The sequence below is a fragment of the Chrysoperla carnea genome, chromosome 3 (genome assembly GCF_905475395.1).
Source record: "Chrysoperla carnea chromosome 3, inChrCarn1.1, whole genome shotgun sequence".
NCBI lineage: Eukaryota > Metazoa > Arthropoda > Insecta > Neuroptera > Chrysopidae > Chrysoperla > Chrysoperla carnea.
In genome coordinates this window covers 34,187,531-34,203,644 of record NC_058339.1, presented here as the reverse complement: position 1 = coordinate 34,203,644, position 16,114 = coordinate 34,187,531, and the positions used below count along the sequence as shown (strand labels likewise).

The window sequence follows — 16,114 nt, the reverse complement described above, 5'->3', positions numbered from 1 at the left end:
AATAAAACAGAGAACAGTTCGTTGACCGGATGAGGAATTAAAACATCCGCAAACTTGAGATTCCAGTTTGACCAGAGAGCAAACGACGCACACAAGAAATACATACATTTTTATTCATATAAATACATATGGATTGTATAGGTATATGTATTTGTGTATGCATCAAATACCTAACTGTCCATTCTATATTATAAAATACAGAAAAAAAAAAATGTTATACAAAAATTTTTATTTTTGCCAAAAAGTTGTTACATATATTTTTTAAAGACATTTTTATAAAAACAAAAAAATAAAATTAAATAAACCGTAATATATATGTCTTTTATATTAATTACAGGTTATTCCATTTATAAGTTTTGTGAAGTGAAGATATTATTCCATTTTAGTGAAACCACCAGTATTTGGCTCTTTAAATTTTTTCGTATCGACAGTCTATGAATCGAAAATTTCATGCCTTGAGAAAGTAATGACAGTGTAAGTGAAATATTTTTTTTAAAAAGTGGTGTTACCAAATTCTTATTTATTATGGTTGCATAATTTTTTTGATCCTCGATCCTGCCAAAAGGTGAGCGTTATAAGTTTGAAGCAACTAACTGTCCTTGTCTTTGTCTGATATCGTATGTCCAAAATATATACCCATTTAAATTTTCAATTTGGCATATATACAATGTTACGGAAGCGCTGAGAAGAATAAAACATTTGAAATCCTAGTTTTACTTTTTTTGTTTAAATATTACATTTTTCTTTTTTCCCGAGGAACTGTATTTCGATTAAAGCTTATTTTTATTGTTTTCAGTAAAATGGATTCAATAACTTCTACAGATTTCTGTAACTGGTTTCTGGCTCTTGATTATCTTGGTTATCTCGGAGATTTAACACTTTATGTTTCTAATTTATGCAGCTACAAGAATAGGACCTTTCAATTTCATAGATGAAAATAGAAATTCATTTTTATTTATAAAAAGAAAGCAATGCTTATGCAGGTGCAGAACGGTACGCAGTCTGACTGAGTTATAAGGCGATTAAGGTTAATTGCATTTGATCTCACTCATGGAGCTTTCCACAAATACATCGGAATTAAAATATTGGAAAGTAGTTAGTAAAATTAAATTTGACAAGAATTAAATAAAGCAAAAGGTTAAAATTTTACTAAGATTAGGTGGTCGATTTAATTTGAATACTTCTTAAAAATTGTTAAAAAGTTTCTTGTTTATTGGCAAGCAAACAGTATTTATTTGATTAATTACAGAAGTAAGCAAATATTTATATAAAAAAAATTTCTTAAAAATTTCACTAAATATTGTTTAAAACAAAAAAACAAACAAGTTTTTTAATCAAAACTTTTATTAACCGTATGTTTTGCAAATGAAATAACAGTTGATTAATTCATTTAAAAGTTTGTGTTCAAAAGTAAATGACATTTTAACTACCTTAAATTTTTTTGTTTGTTTATAAAGTAATTACTGTTTTAATTTTTTCTGGTCATAATATTTTTGGCCAAACTTCTTTTTTCCTTTCAAAAAAGTATATTCTCGTTCATTTTGCTACTACAACAAAGTATATAATTGAATTCGCGTCTGTAATAATAATAATAATAATTCTGAATCCGTTATATTTGAAGTGCATAACACTACTTCTTCTATATTCTTTATATACTTATACACTTCAATCATCATTATTGTAGTTTAAGAAGAAAAGAGTTATTCGAATACGTTCAAGAATGAATAACATTCAATCCTCATGACATTATATAAGCAGGTTATCAATCAATCATAACACCATTATTTATCATTATATTATTGAGTTATTAATTTTTAATTTTTTTTGTGTGTGTGTTAAAACTTGTCAATTTTTTTACTTCTAGATGTAATTATTTTGTCTTAGGCAGAGGTATTGCTTTGAAATCGATCACGTCAATTTAAAGGTCTTCTTGGACTCAAAATATGAACGTACAATGTTCAATGGTCAGAGATCATGATTTATTTTTTCCATCAAACAAGGGGTTGGAAGGTAGTACTCACAGAAGTAAGTATAAAAAGTTTTGTGACTTTTGTGCCTAAATGAATATTTCGCGAGATTGCCTAGGTTATCATGTTCATAAGGATAATTAACACAGAAAACTTCCATTTTCTAAGATATGGCAAATGATTTTCCTCACAAAGGAGTGAACCGAAATTTGTTAGGATTCATACGATTTCCAAAACTTGACAAAGACGTAAAGAAAACCATGCTGCTTTTCTTTTTCAATTGTTTCTCTACCCTCCACGCCCATTTTTACCTTGTCTCTGGATGGAATTCTAAAGGAGTCGAAGTTTTGCAAAATTTACCACATAGTTTTGAATTTGATTCGAATGTTTTAATATTTATAAACTGTCGAGATGGGTATTTTAGAGTAAATATCTGGCGGTCATATTAATTGATCTGTTGGTCTGTTCTGTATATAGAGGTCTTGTGACGTTTATATATATTATTTTAGATTTAATATTAAAGTTGTCATTTTTATTAAAAACAGATCTATCATTAAATAATAGAATTCCATTATGTGTTTGTTAGACGTGAGATGTGAGAGCCGTTTCAAATAATTTAATTTCATAAATATTTTGACAAACAGATGAGATGGTTTGCATATTTTTTAGAGTGTGACAAAAATATTTAGATGTAATGAAATAAATATTTATCAGTATGCATTTTTTGTAGTAAAAAAGATTTCCTAAGGCTATTATGAATTCCTAGTTCTATTACGAACTTTTTAAATGGTTTTGTACCCCTGACAGTGTAAAAAATTTCTCTGGGAACAGAAACGCGACCGTTCAAAGAATGATGACACTACAATAATTTAATATGTTTGTCCGAATATCCTGAGTAGGATCTTCAGAATTACCGAATTTATAATATAAATAATTCATATAATTCTGGTGGAAGCGCACATAACATTCCACAATAGAAATCAAAAATAGTTTAAAAAAGTAAAAAACGATAAATTAATTTTTTATCTTAATCACTAAATAATATAATTTTTGAACTTATAAAAATAATTTCTTGCTTAGTTCAGTTATTAACAAAATCGTGATTTTTTAGAATCTGATATATACTTTTTTCTGTGGTTATCTGAGATACTATTTATATGAAGATTGAAGGCGTTCACACTAGATATTTTCAAAAATTATATTAATATTAATTGATTGATAAGATAATTAATATAGAAAACAATATGTACTAAAAAAAAAGTAAAATTCCATACCATCATTTTTATATAAAAATGATATATAAAATATTTCAAAGTAATATATCATTTATTGACATAAAAATTACACATAAAACAGTTAGTTATCTTATCGATAGATACTAAAGTCTTATGATTATAGAAGAAATACGGATAAATTCCATCAAAACACCACATCTCACACAGTGGCGGATTTATAGATTTGCCGCCCGTAGGCTATTCAATTTTTGCCGCCTCTAAATTTTGATATCTTAGTTCACAATCATATCAATTATCTATTAATAAAATTGCAATTTTATGATTTGTGCTCCATTATCCTCATTACATGAACTTTTCCCGTATGGTTAGTATCATCGAGAACTATGGTACCGTGTTAGATCCTTGATTATTTTTACAGCAAAGAATTATCAAAAAACAATATTTTATGCAAAAAATATCTCAAACATGTACCAATTTTAAAGTAAGTTAAGGTATTTGTATTTTCTAAAAAAGTTGGCTTTGTGAAAAAGTTAACAAATGTAAACATTCAATTTAAATAATTCGTGTACGACATAAGCGCTTAAGGCATGATCATTTAGATTTTCCAAACTTTTTCTTACTACAAATAAAATAATTAACTGATAAAATGTATCCATTTTCTAATCCGCAAATTGTCTAACTTCATATTTAGTAGAGGGAATTTTTTTATTGTCATGTTGCAATCGTTCAAATATCAGTTATTCGATTGATTTAAACAAAAAGACTATACTTATTCTGAATCTCTATAAGATATCGAACTAGTTTTTTATTTAATAAAAATTAGTCAGTATTTTTTACGCATAAAGAAATAACTTTCTGGAATAGAATTTGACAGCAATCATGATTAGACCATCGATATTGTATCAAGATTGAATTGTGTATGGAGATCTCATAATTATTTAGGTATACGGAGAAAAAATTAAAGTAATTATCAGTGAAGAAATATGTAAAAATAACTAAATTTCGACTATAATATGGAATCGCTATTGCGATATTCTAAAAATTCATGATCATTACATTATAATCAAAAGCGTTTAGCAATTGTTTATGCAGAGATTTTGAGATATTTATTATTTAGCACTGTATATAGGACTATATTTCGGTTTTTGTTGAATATTTTAATTCCTCTATCATTTTTGAAATTCGTATTTTGTGTGTGCATTATAATTTTTTCTAAATTTTGTCAATCGAAATAAAAAATTTATGAACTAAATTTGCCGCCCTAGGCTCCAGCCTACTCAGCCTGCTGGTAAATCCGCCACTGATCTCACATCATCTTGACTAAGTATTATGATTTGATAACATTATATATATTATTGATTGTATGTTGTATAGTTGACATAAGGTCAGTCATTGATTTTCACACGAATATTATAGATAAATTCCAATATTACCTTATATATAACGGTATACGCAAAAACTTACTTTATCATATTATAGATATTGATAGATAGATATAGATGGTAAAGTGTATAATATTAGTTTTTTTTTATTGAAATGAAATCGCTTTGAAAAAAGTTAAAATTGTCAAAACAATTTTAATATCATTTTATTGGTCACAACGTGTTTGTGGCTTGATTCAATTATTCTTTTAACGTATTTACAGAAAACCAATATTTTGATATATAGTGTTGTGTTCCCTATTATGGGACTCATGGAATTACTCAAATTTGAAGCTAGACTTCGATGAGGCGGGATTTGAGCACCACATAATAGATTTGATTGATCTCTAGTTTTAGGCCCTTTTAGAGTTCCAAAGGACTCTTCTCTTAAGATTTTTATTCTGTTTTGATACTTTAATTGTCTGAATGGAGATATTAGCAAAATAAGCTTCTTTAATATAAATACATAAACACAATGTGAGAGCAGAGAAGTGTGCGATTTTGAAAAAGTTATCAACCAAAAATAGTAAGTATTTAAGAAAATTACATAAAGTGAATTGTAAATTTACTTATTAGGTTAATTAGGTTAATTTATTAGATCTAACATCTAGGCATTTTTTGTTGTGTGCGTTATAGAGTATTGGAGAAGAAAGAAAGTGTAAGAAATATAACCGACCACCAACCGATGGGATGGAACTGATAATCTGTGTAAGAATAAATACTTTTTTCATGTAATTTAGGTTATTAAAACGATATTTTACTTAATATAGTAAGGTTACAAATGCAATTTATACCTAATTAACTTGAAAGTACAATTTATGTAATTTTCTTAAAGCTGTTTTATTTTAAGATTTTGAAAATAATTAGGAAAAATTGACGGACTTTTGTTTTACAATATTTTCAAAATTGCTCAATTCTGTCCTAGGCTGAACAAATAATTATAATGGAATTTGGGAATTTCCTCGAGTTTTTGATCCCTTAATTAAAAACGATTACATCAGTAAGATAATTTTCGTAATGACGAAATATATTTATGTCTGTGTGTATATAGAATTTCAATTACAATCATAATTTCATAATGATTTAATTAAAATATTTATATTCAGATTTGTTACCATAAAAATATTTTTGACTAGTTAAAACTGTTTTTGCACACAGACAAAATTATTACAATTCGATTCAGACATGTTTAAAATTTATTATTAAGCAAAATTTTTTTATTAATGTATAATGATAAATATCCGTTAATAAAATATTATTATTATAGATTTTTGCATTTGTTGTGCTGTGTGGTGATGATGAATCATAAAAGGAATCTTCAATTATAATTCACAATTTAAAAAACAGTTTGATATAAATTTTTTTTAAATATTAATATTAATCAAAATAATATTCGTTCTTTATCATTTATAATATTGATTAATAAAGATTGTGTTAAGTCACATGGTAGCGTGTTTATATTTCTTATTTATTTTAGTTCTTGCATCAAGTATGATGTTTTTGAACAACGCAATTCTTCTAGAAAAGCGAGGAAGAATAGTCAGTGCATAATAATCTCATTGAGATATATAGGAGATATAAAAGCATTGTTTTCAGCCAATTTACTTATTGACTTTTTGGGCTGTTATATTTTGATAGGATTCTATGGGAATTCATTGGCCGAGTCGTAAAAAAGTACTTCCATTCATTAAATTTTGATTTTAACAAAACTCATCGTGAATTTTTAACATTACTTATATCTAGTGAATAGACTAAGCAATGAATCATATATCAATTTATAATTGCTTTATATTTCTTGCTTACAATCATAAAAATAAATTTGAATTAAAAATATATTCATCTAATGTAATTGATTTTCAAGGTAATTTTATCACGGTAAATTTTTTGCTTAGAGATGATACTCTTAATCATTTAGAGTAAAATCAGCAGGCTACTTTTTTTTATATGTATATTGTATAGTCTACAAATTGATGTTAGAAGGCAGTCCGATATTTATACTTAATTTTCGGTTAAAACTTTAAAGAAAACTTTTCAAATAAATGATTTGATACTGAGCTTAGCACATATTTAATGCAAATTTAAGACTTATATGGTTTCCTCGTGGATGCCATTGTCAGAACTGGACCAAAGTGAAATAATGGGACCACACGGGAAGTACCAGCTTTCAAACAAAAAAGAATCATTAAAATCGGTTCACTCAGTCGAAAGTTCTGAAGTAACAAACATAAAAAAATACAGTCGAATTGTGAACCTCTTCTGTTTGAAGTCGGTTAAAAATTAGACATTAGATCTTTCTTTTCATATCAAAAAGTTTTGAAAATACGTTTTCTTTTAAAATACGAGCGATATAAGTTGGGTGTCTGTAAATAGAGTAAGCCTGGTTAAATCGTGGTCTTTCGGTAACATAGTCAAGCTTCGCACCCTAGAATTTGTTGAATTCTCAATGCATCATCGCGTTTCTTGACTAAATCCATAACAAGGATAATAAAAAGACTAAACATCTTAGAATAAAACAGTTTTATAAATTTTTGTCGATCGTAATCAATCATCTTATACATAATTTTTCTTAAAAGATTCTTTTAGCTTTGCTAACAACATCCATCACTCATCAACTACACCAATATAATGTAGACACTTCACGTATAAACACACATTCATACGGTTATGGTTAACTAATTTTTTAACCTATTGTATAATCATCACATATTATATATTAGGTGTAGTTTTAGTACTAATGTACTACTAATTCTAATTCCTGCACATATCAAAATGTTCATAAGTTATATTGTTCATTTTGTTATTTTGTTCCATTGCCACAAGAAAACAATATAAATTTATGTATGATAATTGAAAATTCCACTAATGGTGTGACCTTTACAGTAAACTATTCAACAACAAACAGAGTCAAAACTTTTTCATATAATTGCATGTCATGTACTAATAACAGTGAATTGTATATTTGTTTGTAAATTTTACACTCATTAAATCAAAATTCTTTGTTTTGTTCATCAATTTGGAAAAATCCATGTTTGAGGATTGACCAAACGATAAATAGATGTCTAGCAGACTAAAAAATCTAAACTTCTAACGGCTTAAGCTCTCAATGGAAGCCTTTCTGGTCACATGTTCTGCATATCGAAATATTTTATTAGTGTACTTTATCATCCCAACAGGACTATTTATTCTGATACACTCGGTTTATTTTGTATCTTTAAAGATAATTCACTGACGTTAAAAACTATGGAAGATGATATAAATATAATATAATATTTATTAAGGATATAAATTTAAAAGATGTAAAATTGAGCCTAACATTTTTTACATTCGAAAACTCTAATAGCCGAGGTGTTCTATTTCATGACGTTCAGGAAGTCTATTAATAAAACCCCGTTTTGTCAAGGATCACATAAAATAAATTTTGCTTTCCTTATGGAATTACAACCGATCCAAAATTTTAAAGCTATTAAAAAATTTTCCGACCGTAATAAATTTCCATAAATTTTGAAAGAATTCTTGCCTAGTAAAAAAAACAATGACGTAATGAAGGTCATAATACGTTATGTGCAAATATTAAGTTAATTGCCTCGCGCATTGTATTTGGAAAAAATTTATGTGATCGGATATTACATCAATTTGAATAATTCTTCAGAATCTACTCATCATCGTCTACATATCAATTTCCTGGTAGGGCGAAAATAAAATTATTTTTATTTTTTAATTAATTTTTGACGTAATACAATTGTTTAAATAATAACACCATTTTAAACCAATTATAAAATATTTTATTTTATTTCCATTGAAATAAGAAACGACGCAAATATATAACACATTGTGTTATTTGAAACTGTATCCAATAATATATGATCTGGGACAGACAGCTATTTGATATTAATTTGATAAAATCAATAAATTTTATTTTATAGATTAATGAAACTAAAATCTAGCGTTAAATTTGTATCAATAATTGTTTGAATTCCCCGTTATTTATATACAAAATCTATGTTGGAATGAAATAATACTGATTCAAAAACTCGAACATTGAATGAATGTAGTTCTTTTACATGTCATAGCAGTTACAAACACTTTCACAGCTCCTGCTTGAGGTTTTCGGTGGTTATTAAAAAACGAATCATGCTTAAATTAATTCTTCAATTAAATCGTAATGATTTCTGAAAAAAAGTTGCTTAGCCCTGAATATTGATGATAATTCTGAGAATGAGTAATTTGATACGATTAAGAGAATAATTTTTTAAAATCAAATTTGTTTTAAAAAAAAAAAAAAAGAGTTTTTTATATTTACTTACCAGCGAATGCTTGCTGCGTGAAAATACTACATATCATAATAAATATGACACCAAATATCAGTGAGGGTCCAGGACCCCAACCTAACGCCGTCATGGCGTTTAATCTTCTATTAACTGAAACAAAATAAAGAGAAAAAAAATTACTTTATTTATACAAATGGGTTACGTGTCTTACTTAACTATTGAAGTCTCCATGTTATATGTATACGTATATAGATATTGTTTATATTATAAGCTTAGAGTTGATTTATTATTTAAAACAATGTGATAAATTACTTATGGAAAAATGCTTTATTGGATAAATTTTTATATTGACAATGGATTTAATTCATGTTTACGCTTACCGCGAAGAGAGGGAGAGTATAGTTTTCTTATTTCATTAAAATTATGATAGATTGAAAATTAATGTTTTGAAATTTAGATAAACGGGACTGATATTGTCATTTCCACCTCAATTTACAATGAAATTTTCGCAAAAGATCAAATTGATGATTTTTTGTCCTAATATATTTAATTTTTTCGACCGAATAAAAATTGAAAATCGTCCTTGTTTTGGAGGCCAAAATTTCAATCTTAACAAAATATATATGGAATAGTGAAACGGGGCATACGATTGACTCTAAAATATAATTGATATTTAGATTAGAAATTTACCTTTGAGAGATAAATTTAAAATATTTTTAGTTCAAAGAATTGAATTTGATTTTGACCCTGAATTGGATTTGATATTTAAGCCTCAGAAAAGGTAAAGAAATTGAAGTTATTAATTTCCTCAATTCGAGTTTTTTTTTGTTTTCTGAACTGAGACAGTGAAGCTTGATACTTTTTGAAGGCCTATCTTAAAAGTGTCTACCCTTGAATGATGAGAATTCATTAATTTCTGTTATTAATATTCGAAAACTGTATTTATTTAAAACAAACATGATAAATAATCAAAAATTATGTATTTATGTCTGCTTGCAAATGATTTGAGTAAATAATATTATATACATAAATAAAAACAACAATTATATTGGCCTTCAAGATTGGACGATTTCCAAGAGACAGGTAGGTTACTTTTTAATACGGGAGAACAGAAATATCAACGTTCTCCCGTATTGTGAAAAGATGAATCATTCAAACATAAATATTTGTTTAAAATGCTAATTTATCTACATCAATGCATATAATAATTATTGTATTATGAATTCATTTGCAAGCAATATTTATTTCAAATATTGCTTAATATTTAAGTAAAATAAATACATTAAGGTGGTTGGTTTAATGATTTTAAGCAATTACTGTTTTACAAATATCTGATTTTTATTCCTTAGTATTTTTGTTTGAAGCGCGTATATTTAGCATTTATGATGCATAACTTGCTATACGACTCTTTAGCTCTTAAATTATGAGCTATCGTGAACAAAATACACATCACCAACAATATAACATCGATAAAATATTCAATTAGCATATGCAGGCCAACAATTTTGTTATTAAATCGAATTCTCAAAAAGAATTTTCCAAATTGTTTGCAATTATGATTTGCTTTTTTGCTTTGTTATCAATGATATTTCAATACAAAATATTTTGTTGTTTAATTCTTAAGCACAGATAAGTAATAATTTTAATTACAATTTTTTCACTTGAATTATAAAACCTTGATGATTAAATATAAAGACAATAATTAAAAGATTTTTGTCAACTAAGTGGTATTCAGGAAATTATTGCTAATGTTAATTTAATTAATCATAAATAATTGATTATGTAAGCACATAAAAATACATAATAATTAAATTAGAATAATTATTGAGAAAATATCATCTCTCTTATGTGTTTCTATTAATAATTATTTTATTATTTGATGAATGTTAATGTTTAAATAATTTAATTTGATACTCATTTTACATTGCACTTTTCAAGGCAATGTAAAATGAGATTCTCATGTTTTTAAGGTACAGATATGATTAAATCAACAAAGAACCTAATGGTCCGGAAGATATACACTAAAGTCTATGATAAATGTCTTCGCCAAGGTTTCAATATCAACAAAAAGTTAAAGAACTTTTTCGCCAAGGCTGCACCAAGAAACAAATAGGTAGCGATAGAATTTCCCTGCTATTTTGTATCACTATTTTCCAATTTCCCTCAATCGCAAGAATGGTATACTCCTCAAATTTTTTTTACTATATTGTGTTTAATGAAGGCAAGTGGGCAAAATTAAGTGTCAAATGCTATTTGCCTGTCCATTTTTCGGGATACAGCCATATAGAAAACGCCTGGTGGATGGAAATGTCCTTCCTGATTAAGGTAGAGATACCGAATGTTGGCAAAAACCACAGTTTTCAATTATGTTTAGTAATTTTATACTTCCAGAGTGCTCCTATTTACTGAAATTCCACGTTTAAGGTGGAGAGGTAGGGTAATGAAAGAGGGATGTATTGGAAAGTGTATACAAAAAGCATTAATTGCAAGTAGGTCCCTAACATAAAATAATAATCAATAACTATTAGTATCATCTAATTTAATTATAGAATTTCTTCCGCTTATATATTTTCTACGAAAAAATACAAAAAAAAAAAACGTTAATGAAACCAATTTTGTTCAAAGTAGCATGAAATTAAATTTTTAAATTATTCTTACAAACCACAATAATAATTATTATCGACAATAATCCACAAAAAAAAAAAAGATCTTTAAAAACCGAATAATTACATCATATTGATGCTCGATTATGATGATGAAATAAACGTATTAAAAAAATGTAATAAACTTGGAAAAAAACCAAAAACCGTTATCAGAAAAAAAATTATAGGTACATAATACATACGTACTATTTATGTGTGCAATGAACAACAAAAATTTTAAGTAATAAACCATTATATCCATTTATATTACAAAATTTTAACAATGTGGTCTCATAACCATCGGCCACTGTTGTGTCTGCGTACATAAATATTAAAAATATAATTTTGTATGCTTCCCACGACATCTATATACAATCATCCTATGTTGACCAAATTATTTATAGAAACCCCAATCAATTTCAACCAATATTTTTAAAACAAATTTTCTTGTTATTGTTTTTTATTTAATGGTCATAAATCTAAAGGATTTTATGAAATATATGATCCTTAAATCATTTAGAAAACCACGTTTTGTGATTACAAGCGTCAGGAGCTACGCACAATGTTTTGGTTTTGTACCAAATCGTATGAATCGTATTATTATTACAACTATGTTCCTTGTTAAAAATTTTGCTCTATCTTTTAGCAAATGTCAAAATTTACTTCTATCCAAGTATTTATTTAAAATCACCCAATATAATCAATATAATTGATATCTTATTGTAATGGATAATTTTTAGTGGAATTTTTATTTCTTCTCATAGTAAAAAAGCTTGAGATACAGACCTATAACAGACCTATAAAATTTTGACAGATAATTTTCTAAGCAGTTCAAGTGATTTATATTCTGTACATTAATAGTTAGCCTTACAAGGTTCGGAAAGTATCCTTACTTTTCAAAATATAAAGTTAAGGAAATCTGGTTTACTTCAAGTAAGCATTCTAGGACCAAATAAATGAAAATAATTGTATTAATAAATGTGTCGGTATAAAAACATTTAAAGATTAATTAGCTCTATAGTGAGCATCCGTAGACAACGTGGCATGGTTAAGACGATGATAGATTAGTGTTAGCTACGCTGAGCTACGCCAGTTGACGGTCAATGAAATTGAGCTACGAAATTTTCTTGATATATCGATCTTTGTCACAATGAAAGTAATTTGCGATTTAAGTTGCGGTATATGGATATTTAATTTCAAACATTGGCTTCAGAAAATACGTCTTCTTGACATGATAATAAAAAACTACGTTCCTTCTGCGAGAAGGATCACAATAAAGATTGAAGGGGGAAGTTCCAAAGATGCGTTAGCTAATCGAATTAATCATAAATTGAATAAATAATTTTTATTTTAAAAACTAAGCGCCTAGAGAAAAAATCCCACTTACATTTTTGCTTAAAACTGATCAAAAAGTACAAAAATATTTTTTATTTTTAAATATTTTCTATTTTGTGCAACCCTCACCCCTTTATCTTTATCGATTTTTCTCATTAACGAACTTGACCTTCCAAATACCAAAACTCTTCTTGATATCAAGTTTTATTCACACGGAGTTCAATAAACGCCGCTAGAGAGTTTACAGATACATAAACGTATAGACTCATACATATAATTTTTCAAAATTTCATCATCGGTACAAAAGCAATAGCTCCATTTTCTTCGGAAATTCGCTAAAAAAATTCTATAAATGGTCCGTTTGAACACATAGAGGTCACCAAAATCATATAAAGTATTTTTTAATACAGTTAACTTGTTGCAAGAGAGCTTATTACAAGGTCTTTGTGTGATACAGTTTATTAAATAATTTATATATAAATATATATATATATATATAAATTATGTTAATAATTTATGTTGGATGAGATTATTATTCTTAACAAAAAATAAAAAAAAAACCACAAAGCTAAGTAATAACCTTATATGTATGTTAATTGAATTTCTTATTACCATATGCATAGCAGCATCATATTTTATAATATGTATATTTTTATGCATAATCATTCATTGAAATATAACGTCAGGATATTCATATTGCTAGCTAATTTATTAATTACTTTCAATAAATACTGTAAATATTTTTATATACGGTGCCTAATAGCATTTTGAAACGGTTTTTTTTTTTTAAATTTTTTTTAAAAACGAGTGAAAACGAACACTTGACTGAGTTAATTGTTGAAATACCGTGTATAGACTGTGTTGATTACACTGTCACATTACACTTGCATACATGTCACATATATATAACTGATATTCCCATGTATTATACTATATAATTTGCGTCTAATTTTCGCTCTCACGGGGAAACAGTGATGTTTACGAAAAAATTTTTCGTAGCATCAATATTTTTAAGCGTTACAAACTTGGGACTAAACTTAGTATACCTTGGATATTACATATATACATGGTATAAAAATACGAAAACAATGTTTGTTGTTATTCATGTCACACACAAAGGAATTTCTTTCTTTCTGATTACGTTTGTAATTTTTTATCAATTTTAACGACAACTAGGAAGCTTTTCTTTGCGCTCATGTTGTGCAAATATTGTGCAGATAAAAGTGGTTTATGCAATCTTTGGAATAAACTATTGTATAATCACAAACAAGTTAAAAAATATATTTAGTTTTGTTCAAAATCATATATAATGAATCATTTACCAGATTATCAGTTAATTTTTGAAAAAGAATTTGAAAGTAAGTGATGGTACCAAGTCCTTAGTATCTGTGTGCTCAAAGCTTTGAAATCATATGATATTTTAAAATCTGTGAGGTCACGTGAAGAAACCACGTGAATTTTGGGCTAAAACGCTTTTATTGGAAAAAATAAATTTAGCCTTTCAGTAAATTATTCTAAAGAAAATAAGTAGCTTACAATTTATTCCTTATTTTATAATTAAAATGTTAGAATATTTTAACAAAATTCTAAATTTTTACTTTGTATGCATATTTTTTCTACTTTGTATGAATAATTTTTCTACTTTTTGAAATACTCTACCCGCGCGCAAACTGTCGGTGGCTACTACTTTTTAAACATGAAATAAACATAAATATCCTCTGTTCTCTGTACATGAAACTTGATTTGGACTAATCATAATTGGTATCTTGGAATATAGTTAGAAGTTATCACACATTATGATAGTCTCGAGCAGTTTGAGTAATAGATAAATCATCCGTAGAAACTTAGAAAACGGTTAAGAAAAACTTGAAGGTGAAGTCCACCATTGAAGAATATTGATTAATCTCCTAGCCCTTATAATGTTTTCACAACTTAGTGAACTAGTTTCATTTGACTAGTCAACAGGATTCATCTAGTAAAATAAATAAATAAATACGAAATATATATATTTTATATTATAAATATAATGGACATTACTTGTACACATATTGTATTATATAGGTACAGGCACCTATAATGTGTTATATTGTGAATTATTTCGTGGGAATTGTAAATGTTTTATTTGTTTGTCACGTTTTAAACATTATCAATTGGACTGGGCATTAATATGTATTAGTTTGTACGTACCTATTAGACCGTGTGTCTATAATAAAACGAAATTTTTATGATTCTTCTTGACGGGCTTTTGGAGAGTTGATAAAGGCAAATTTTTTTAATAAAAAATAGTATTTGATAGGAAATATTCCAGATTTTTTTTTGCTTTAACAAAAATTCGTTCATGTAATAAACACCATCAAGATAACAGCCATCAATGATTTGTTTGTGTCTCTTTCTAGCACAATAGAATTTAACATGGGTTCTTATGGTAAATTTAGTGTATGACATCAAATACTATCTCCGATTTCTCTGTCTCATTAGCCGTTAAAAGTGCTTATATCATGCTTTTTTTTTACCAATTTTAATTTTAATTTTGGCATCTCTTATATGATATTTTCTAATTTTGTTACGATATGTAAAAAAATTTCGTGTTAAGATATTTAGCTCGTGTATTGAATTTATGGAAATTGAGTTTTTTTGTCTTATAGGGTACTTCCTTTAATCTGACGTATGGGTTAAAAGAAAGTTATCACTAACAAGATACGTGAAAAAAAGCCTAACTGACGAAAACGTTGAAAATAGATTTTTTTTTACAATTAAATCCATTTTTCAACTTTTTCGTCAGTTGCACACTGTCTGCCATTTTTTAATGTATTGAGTTGCCAACAAGTATCTTATAGCAGAAACGGCAGAAAAATTCAACTCACAAAGCAAAGTAAAAACTTCAATTTTCTTCATTACGAAACTTTTCTTTAACAATCGTCAGACAAATAAAAGAATACATAAAAGACAGACGAATAGACTCCTGGAAATTTCGGAGACAAACAGAATCATTATGGTGTCAAGGTCTACATGTATGAATGTGTGTATGTATTTAATGTATGTTTGGTGATGATTGACCTGACTCCTTTAATATACGTCATTATTACATTACGGACATTAATTTTATATTATAATATGTTAATTTAAAATTAAATATTATGTAAAATTATTATTAAATTCTACGAAAATTATATAAAAATATACTTATATAGAAATATTTGGCATAGTTACAAGTTATAACTCCAATATTAAAGTGTTAATATACAT

General features: G+C 26.9%; 1 protein-coding gene across 1 annotated transcript in view; it reads right to left on the bottom strand.

The window, feature by feature from the left end:
• LOC123296859 (titin) overlaps positions 1 to 16,114 on the bottom strand; it is a 111,220-nt gene that overhangs the window by 45,512 nt on the left and 49,594 nt on the right. The window contains exon 3 of the mRNA XM_044878535.1: positions 8,928 to 9,041. Coding sequence (XP_044734470.1) covers positions 8,928 to 9,021 — 94 coding nt within the window. The 5' untranslated portion in view covers positions 9,022 to 9,041. The remainder of the gene's footprint in view (positions 1 to 8,927; positions 9,042 to 16,114) is intronic.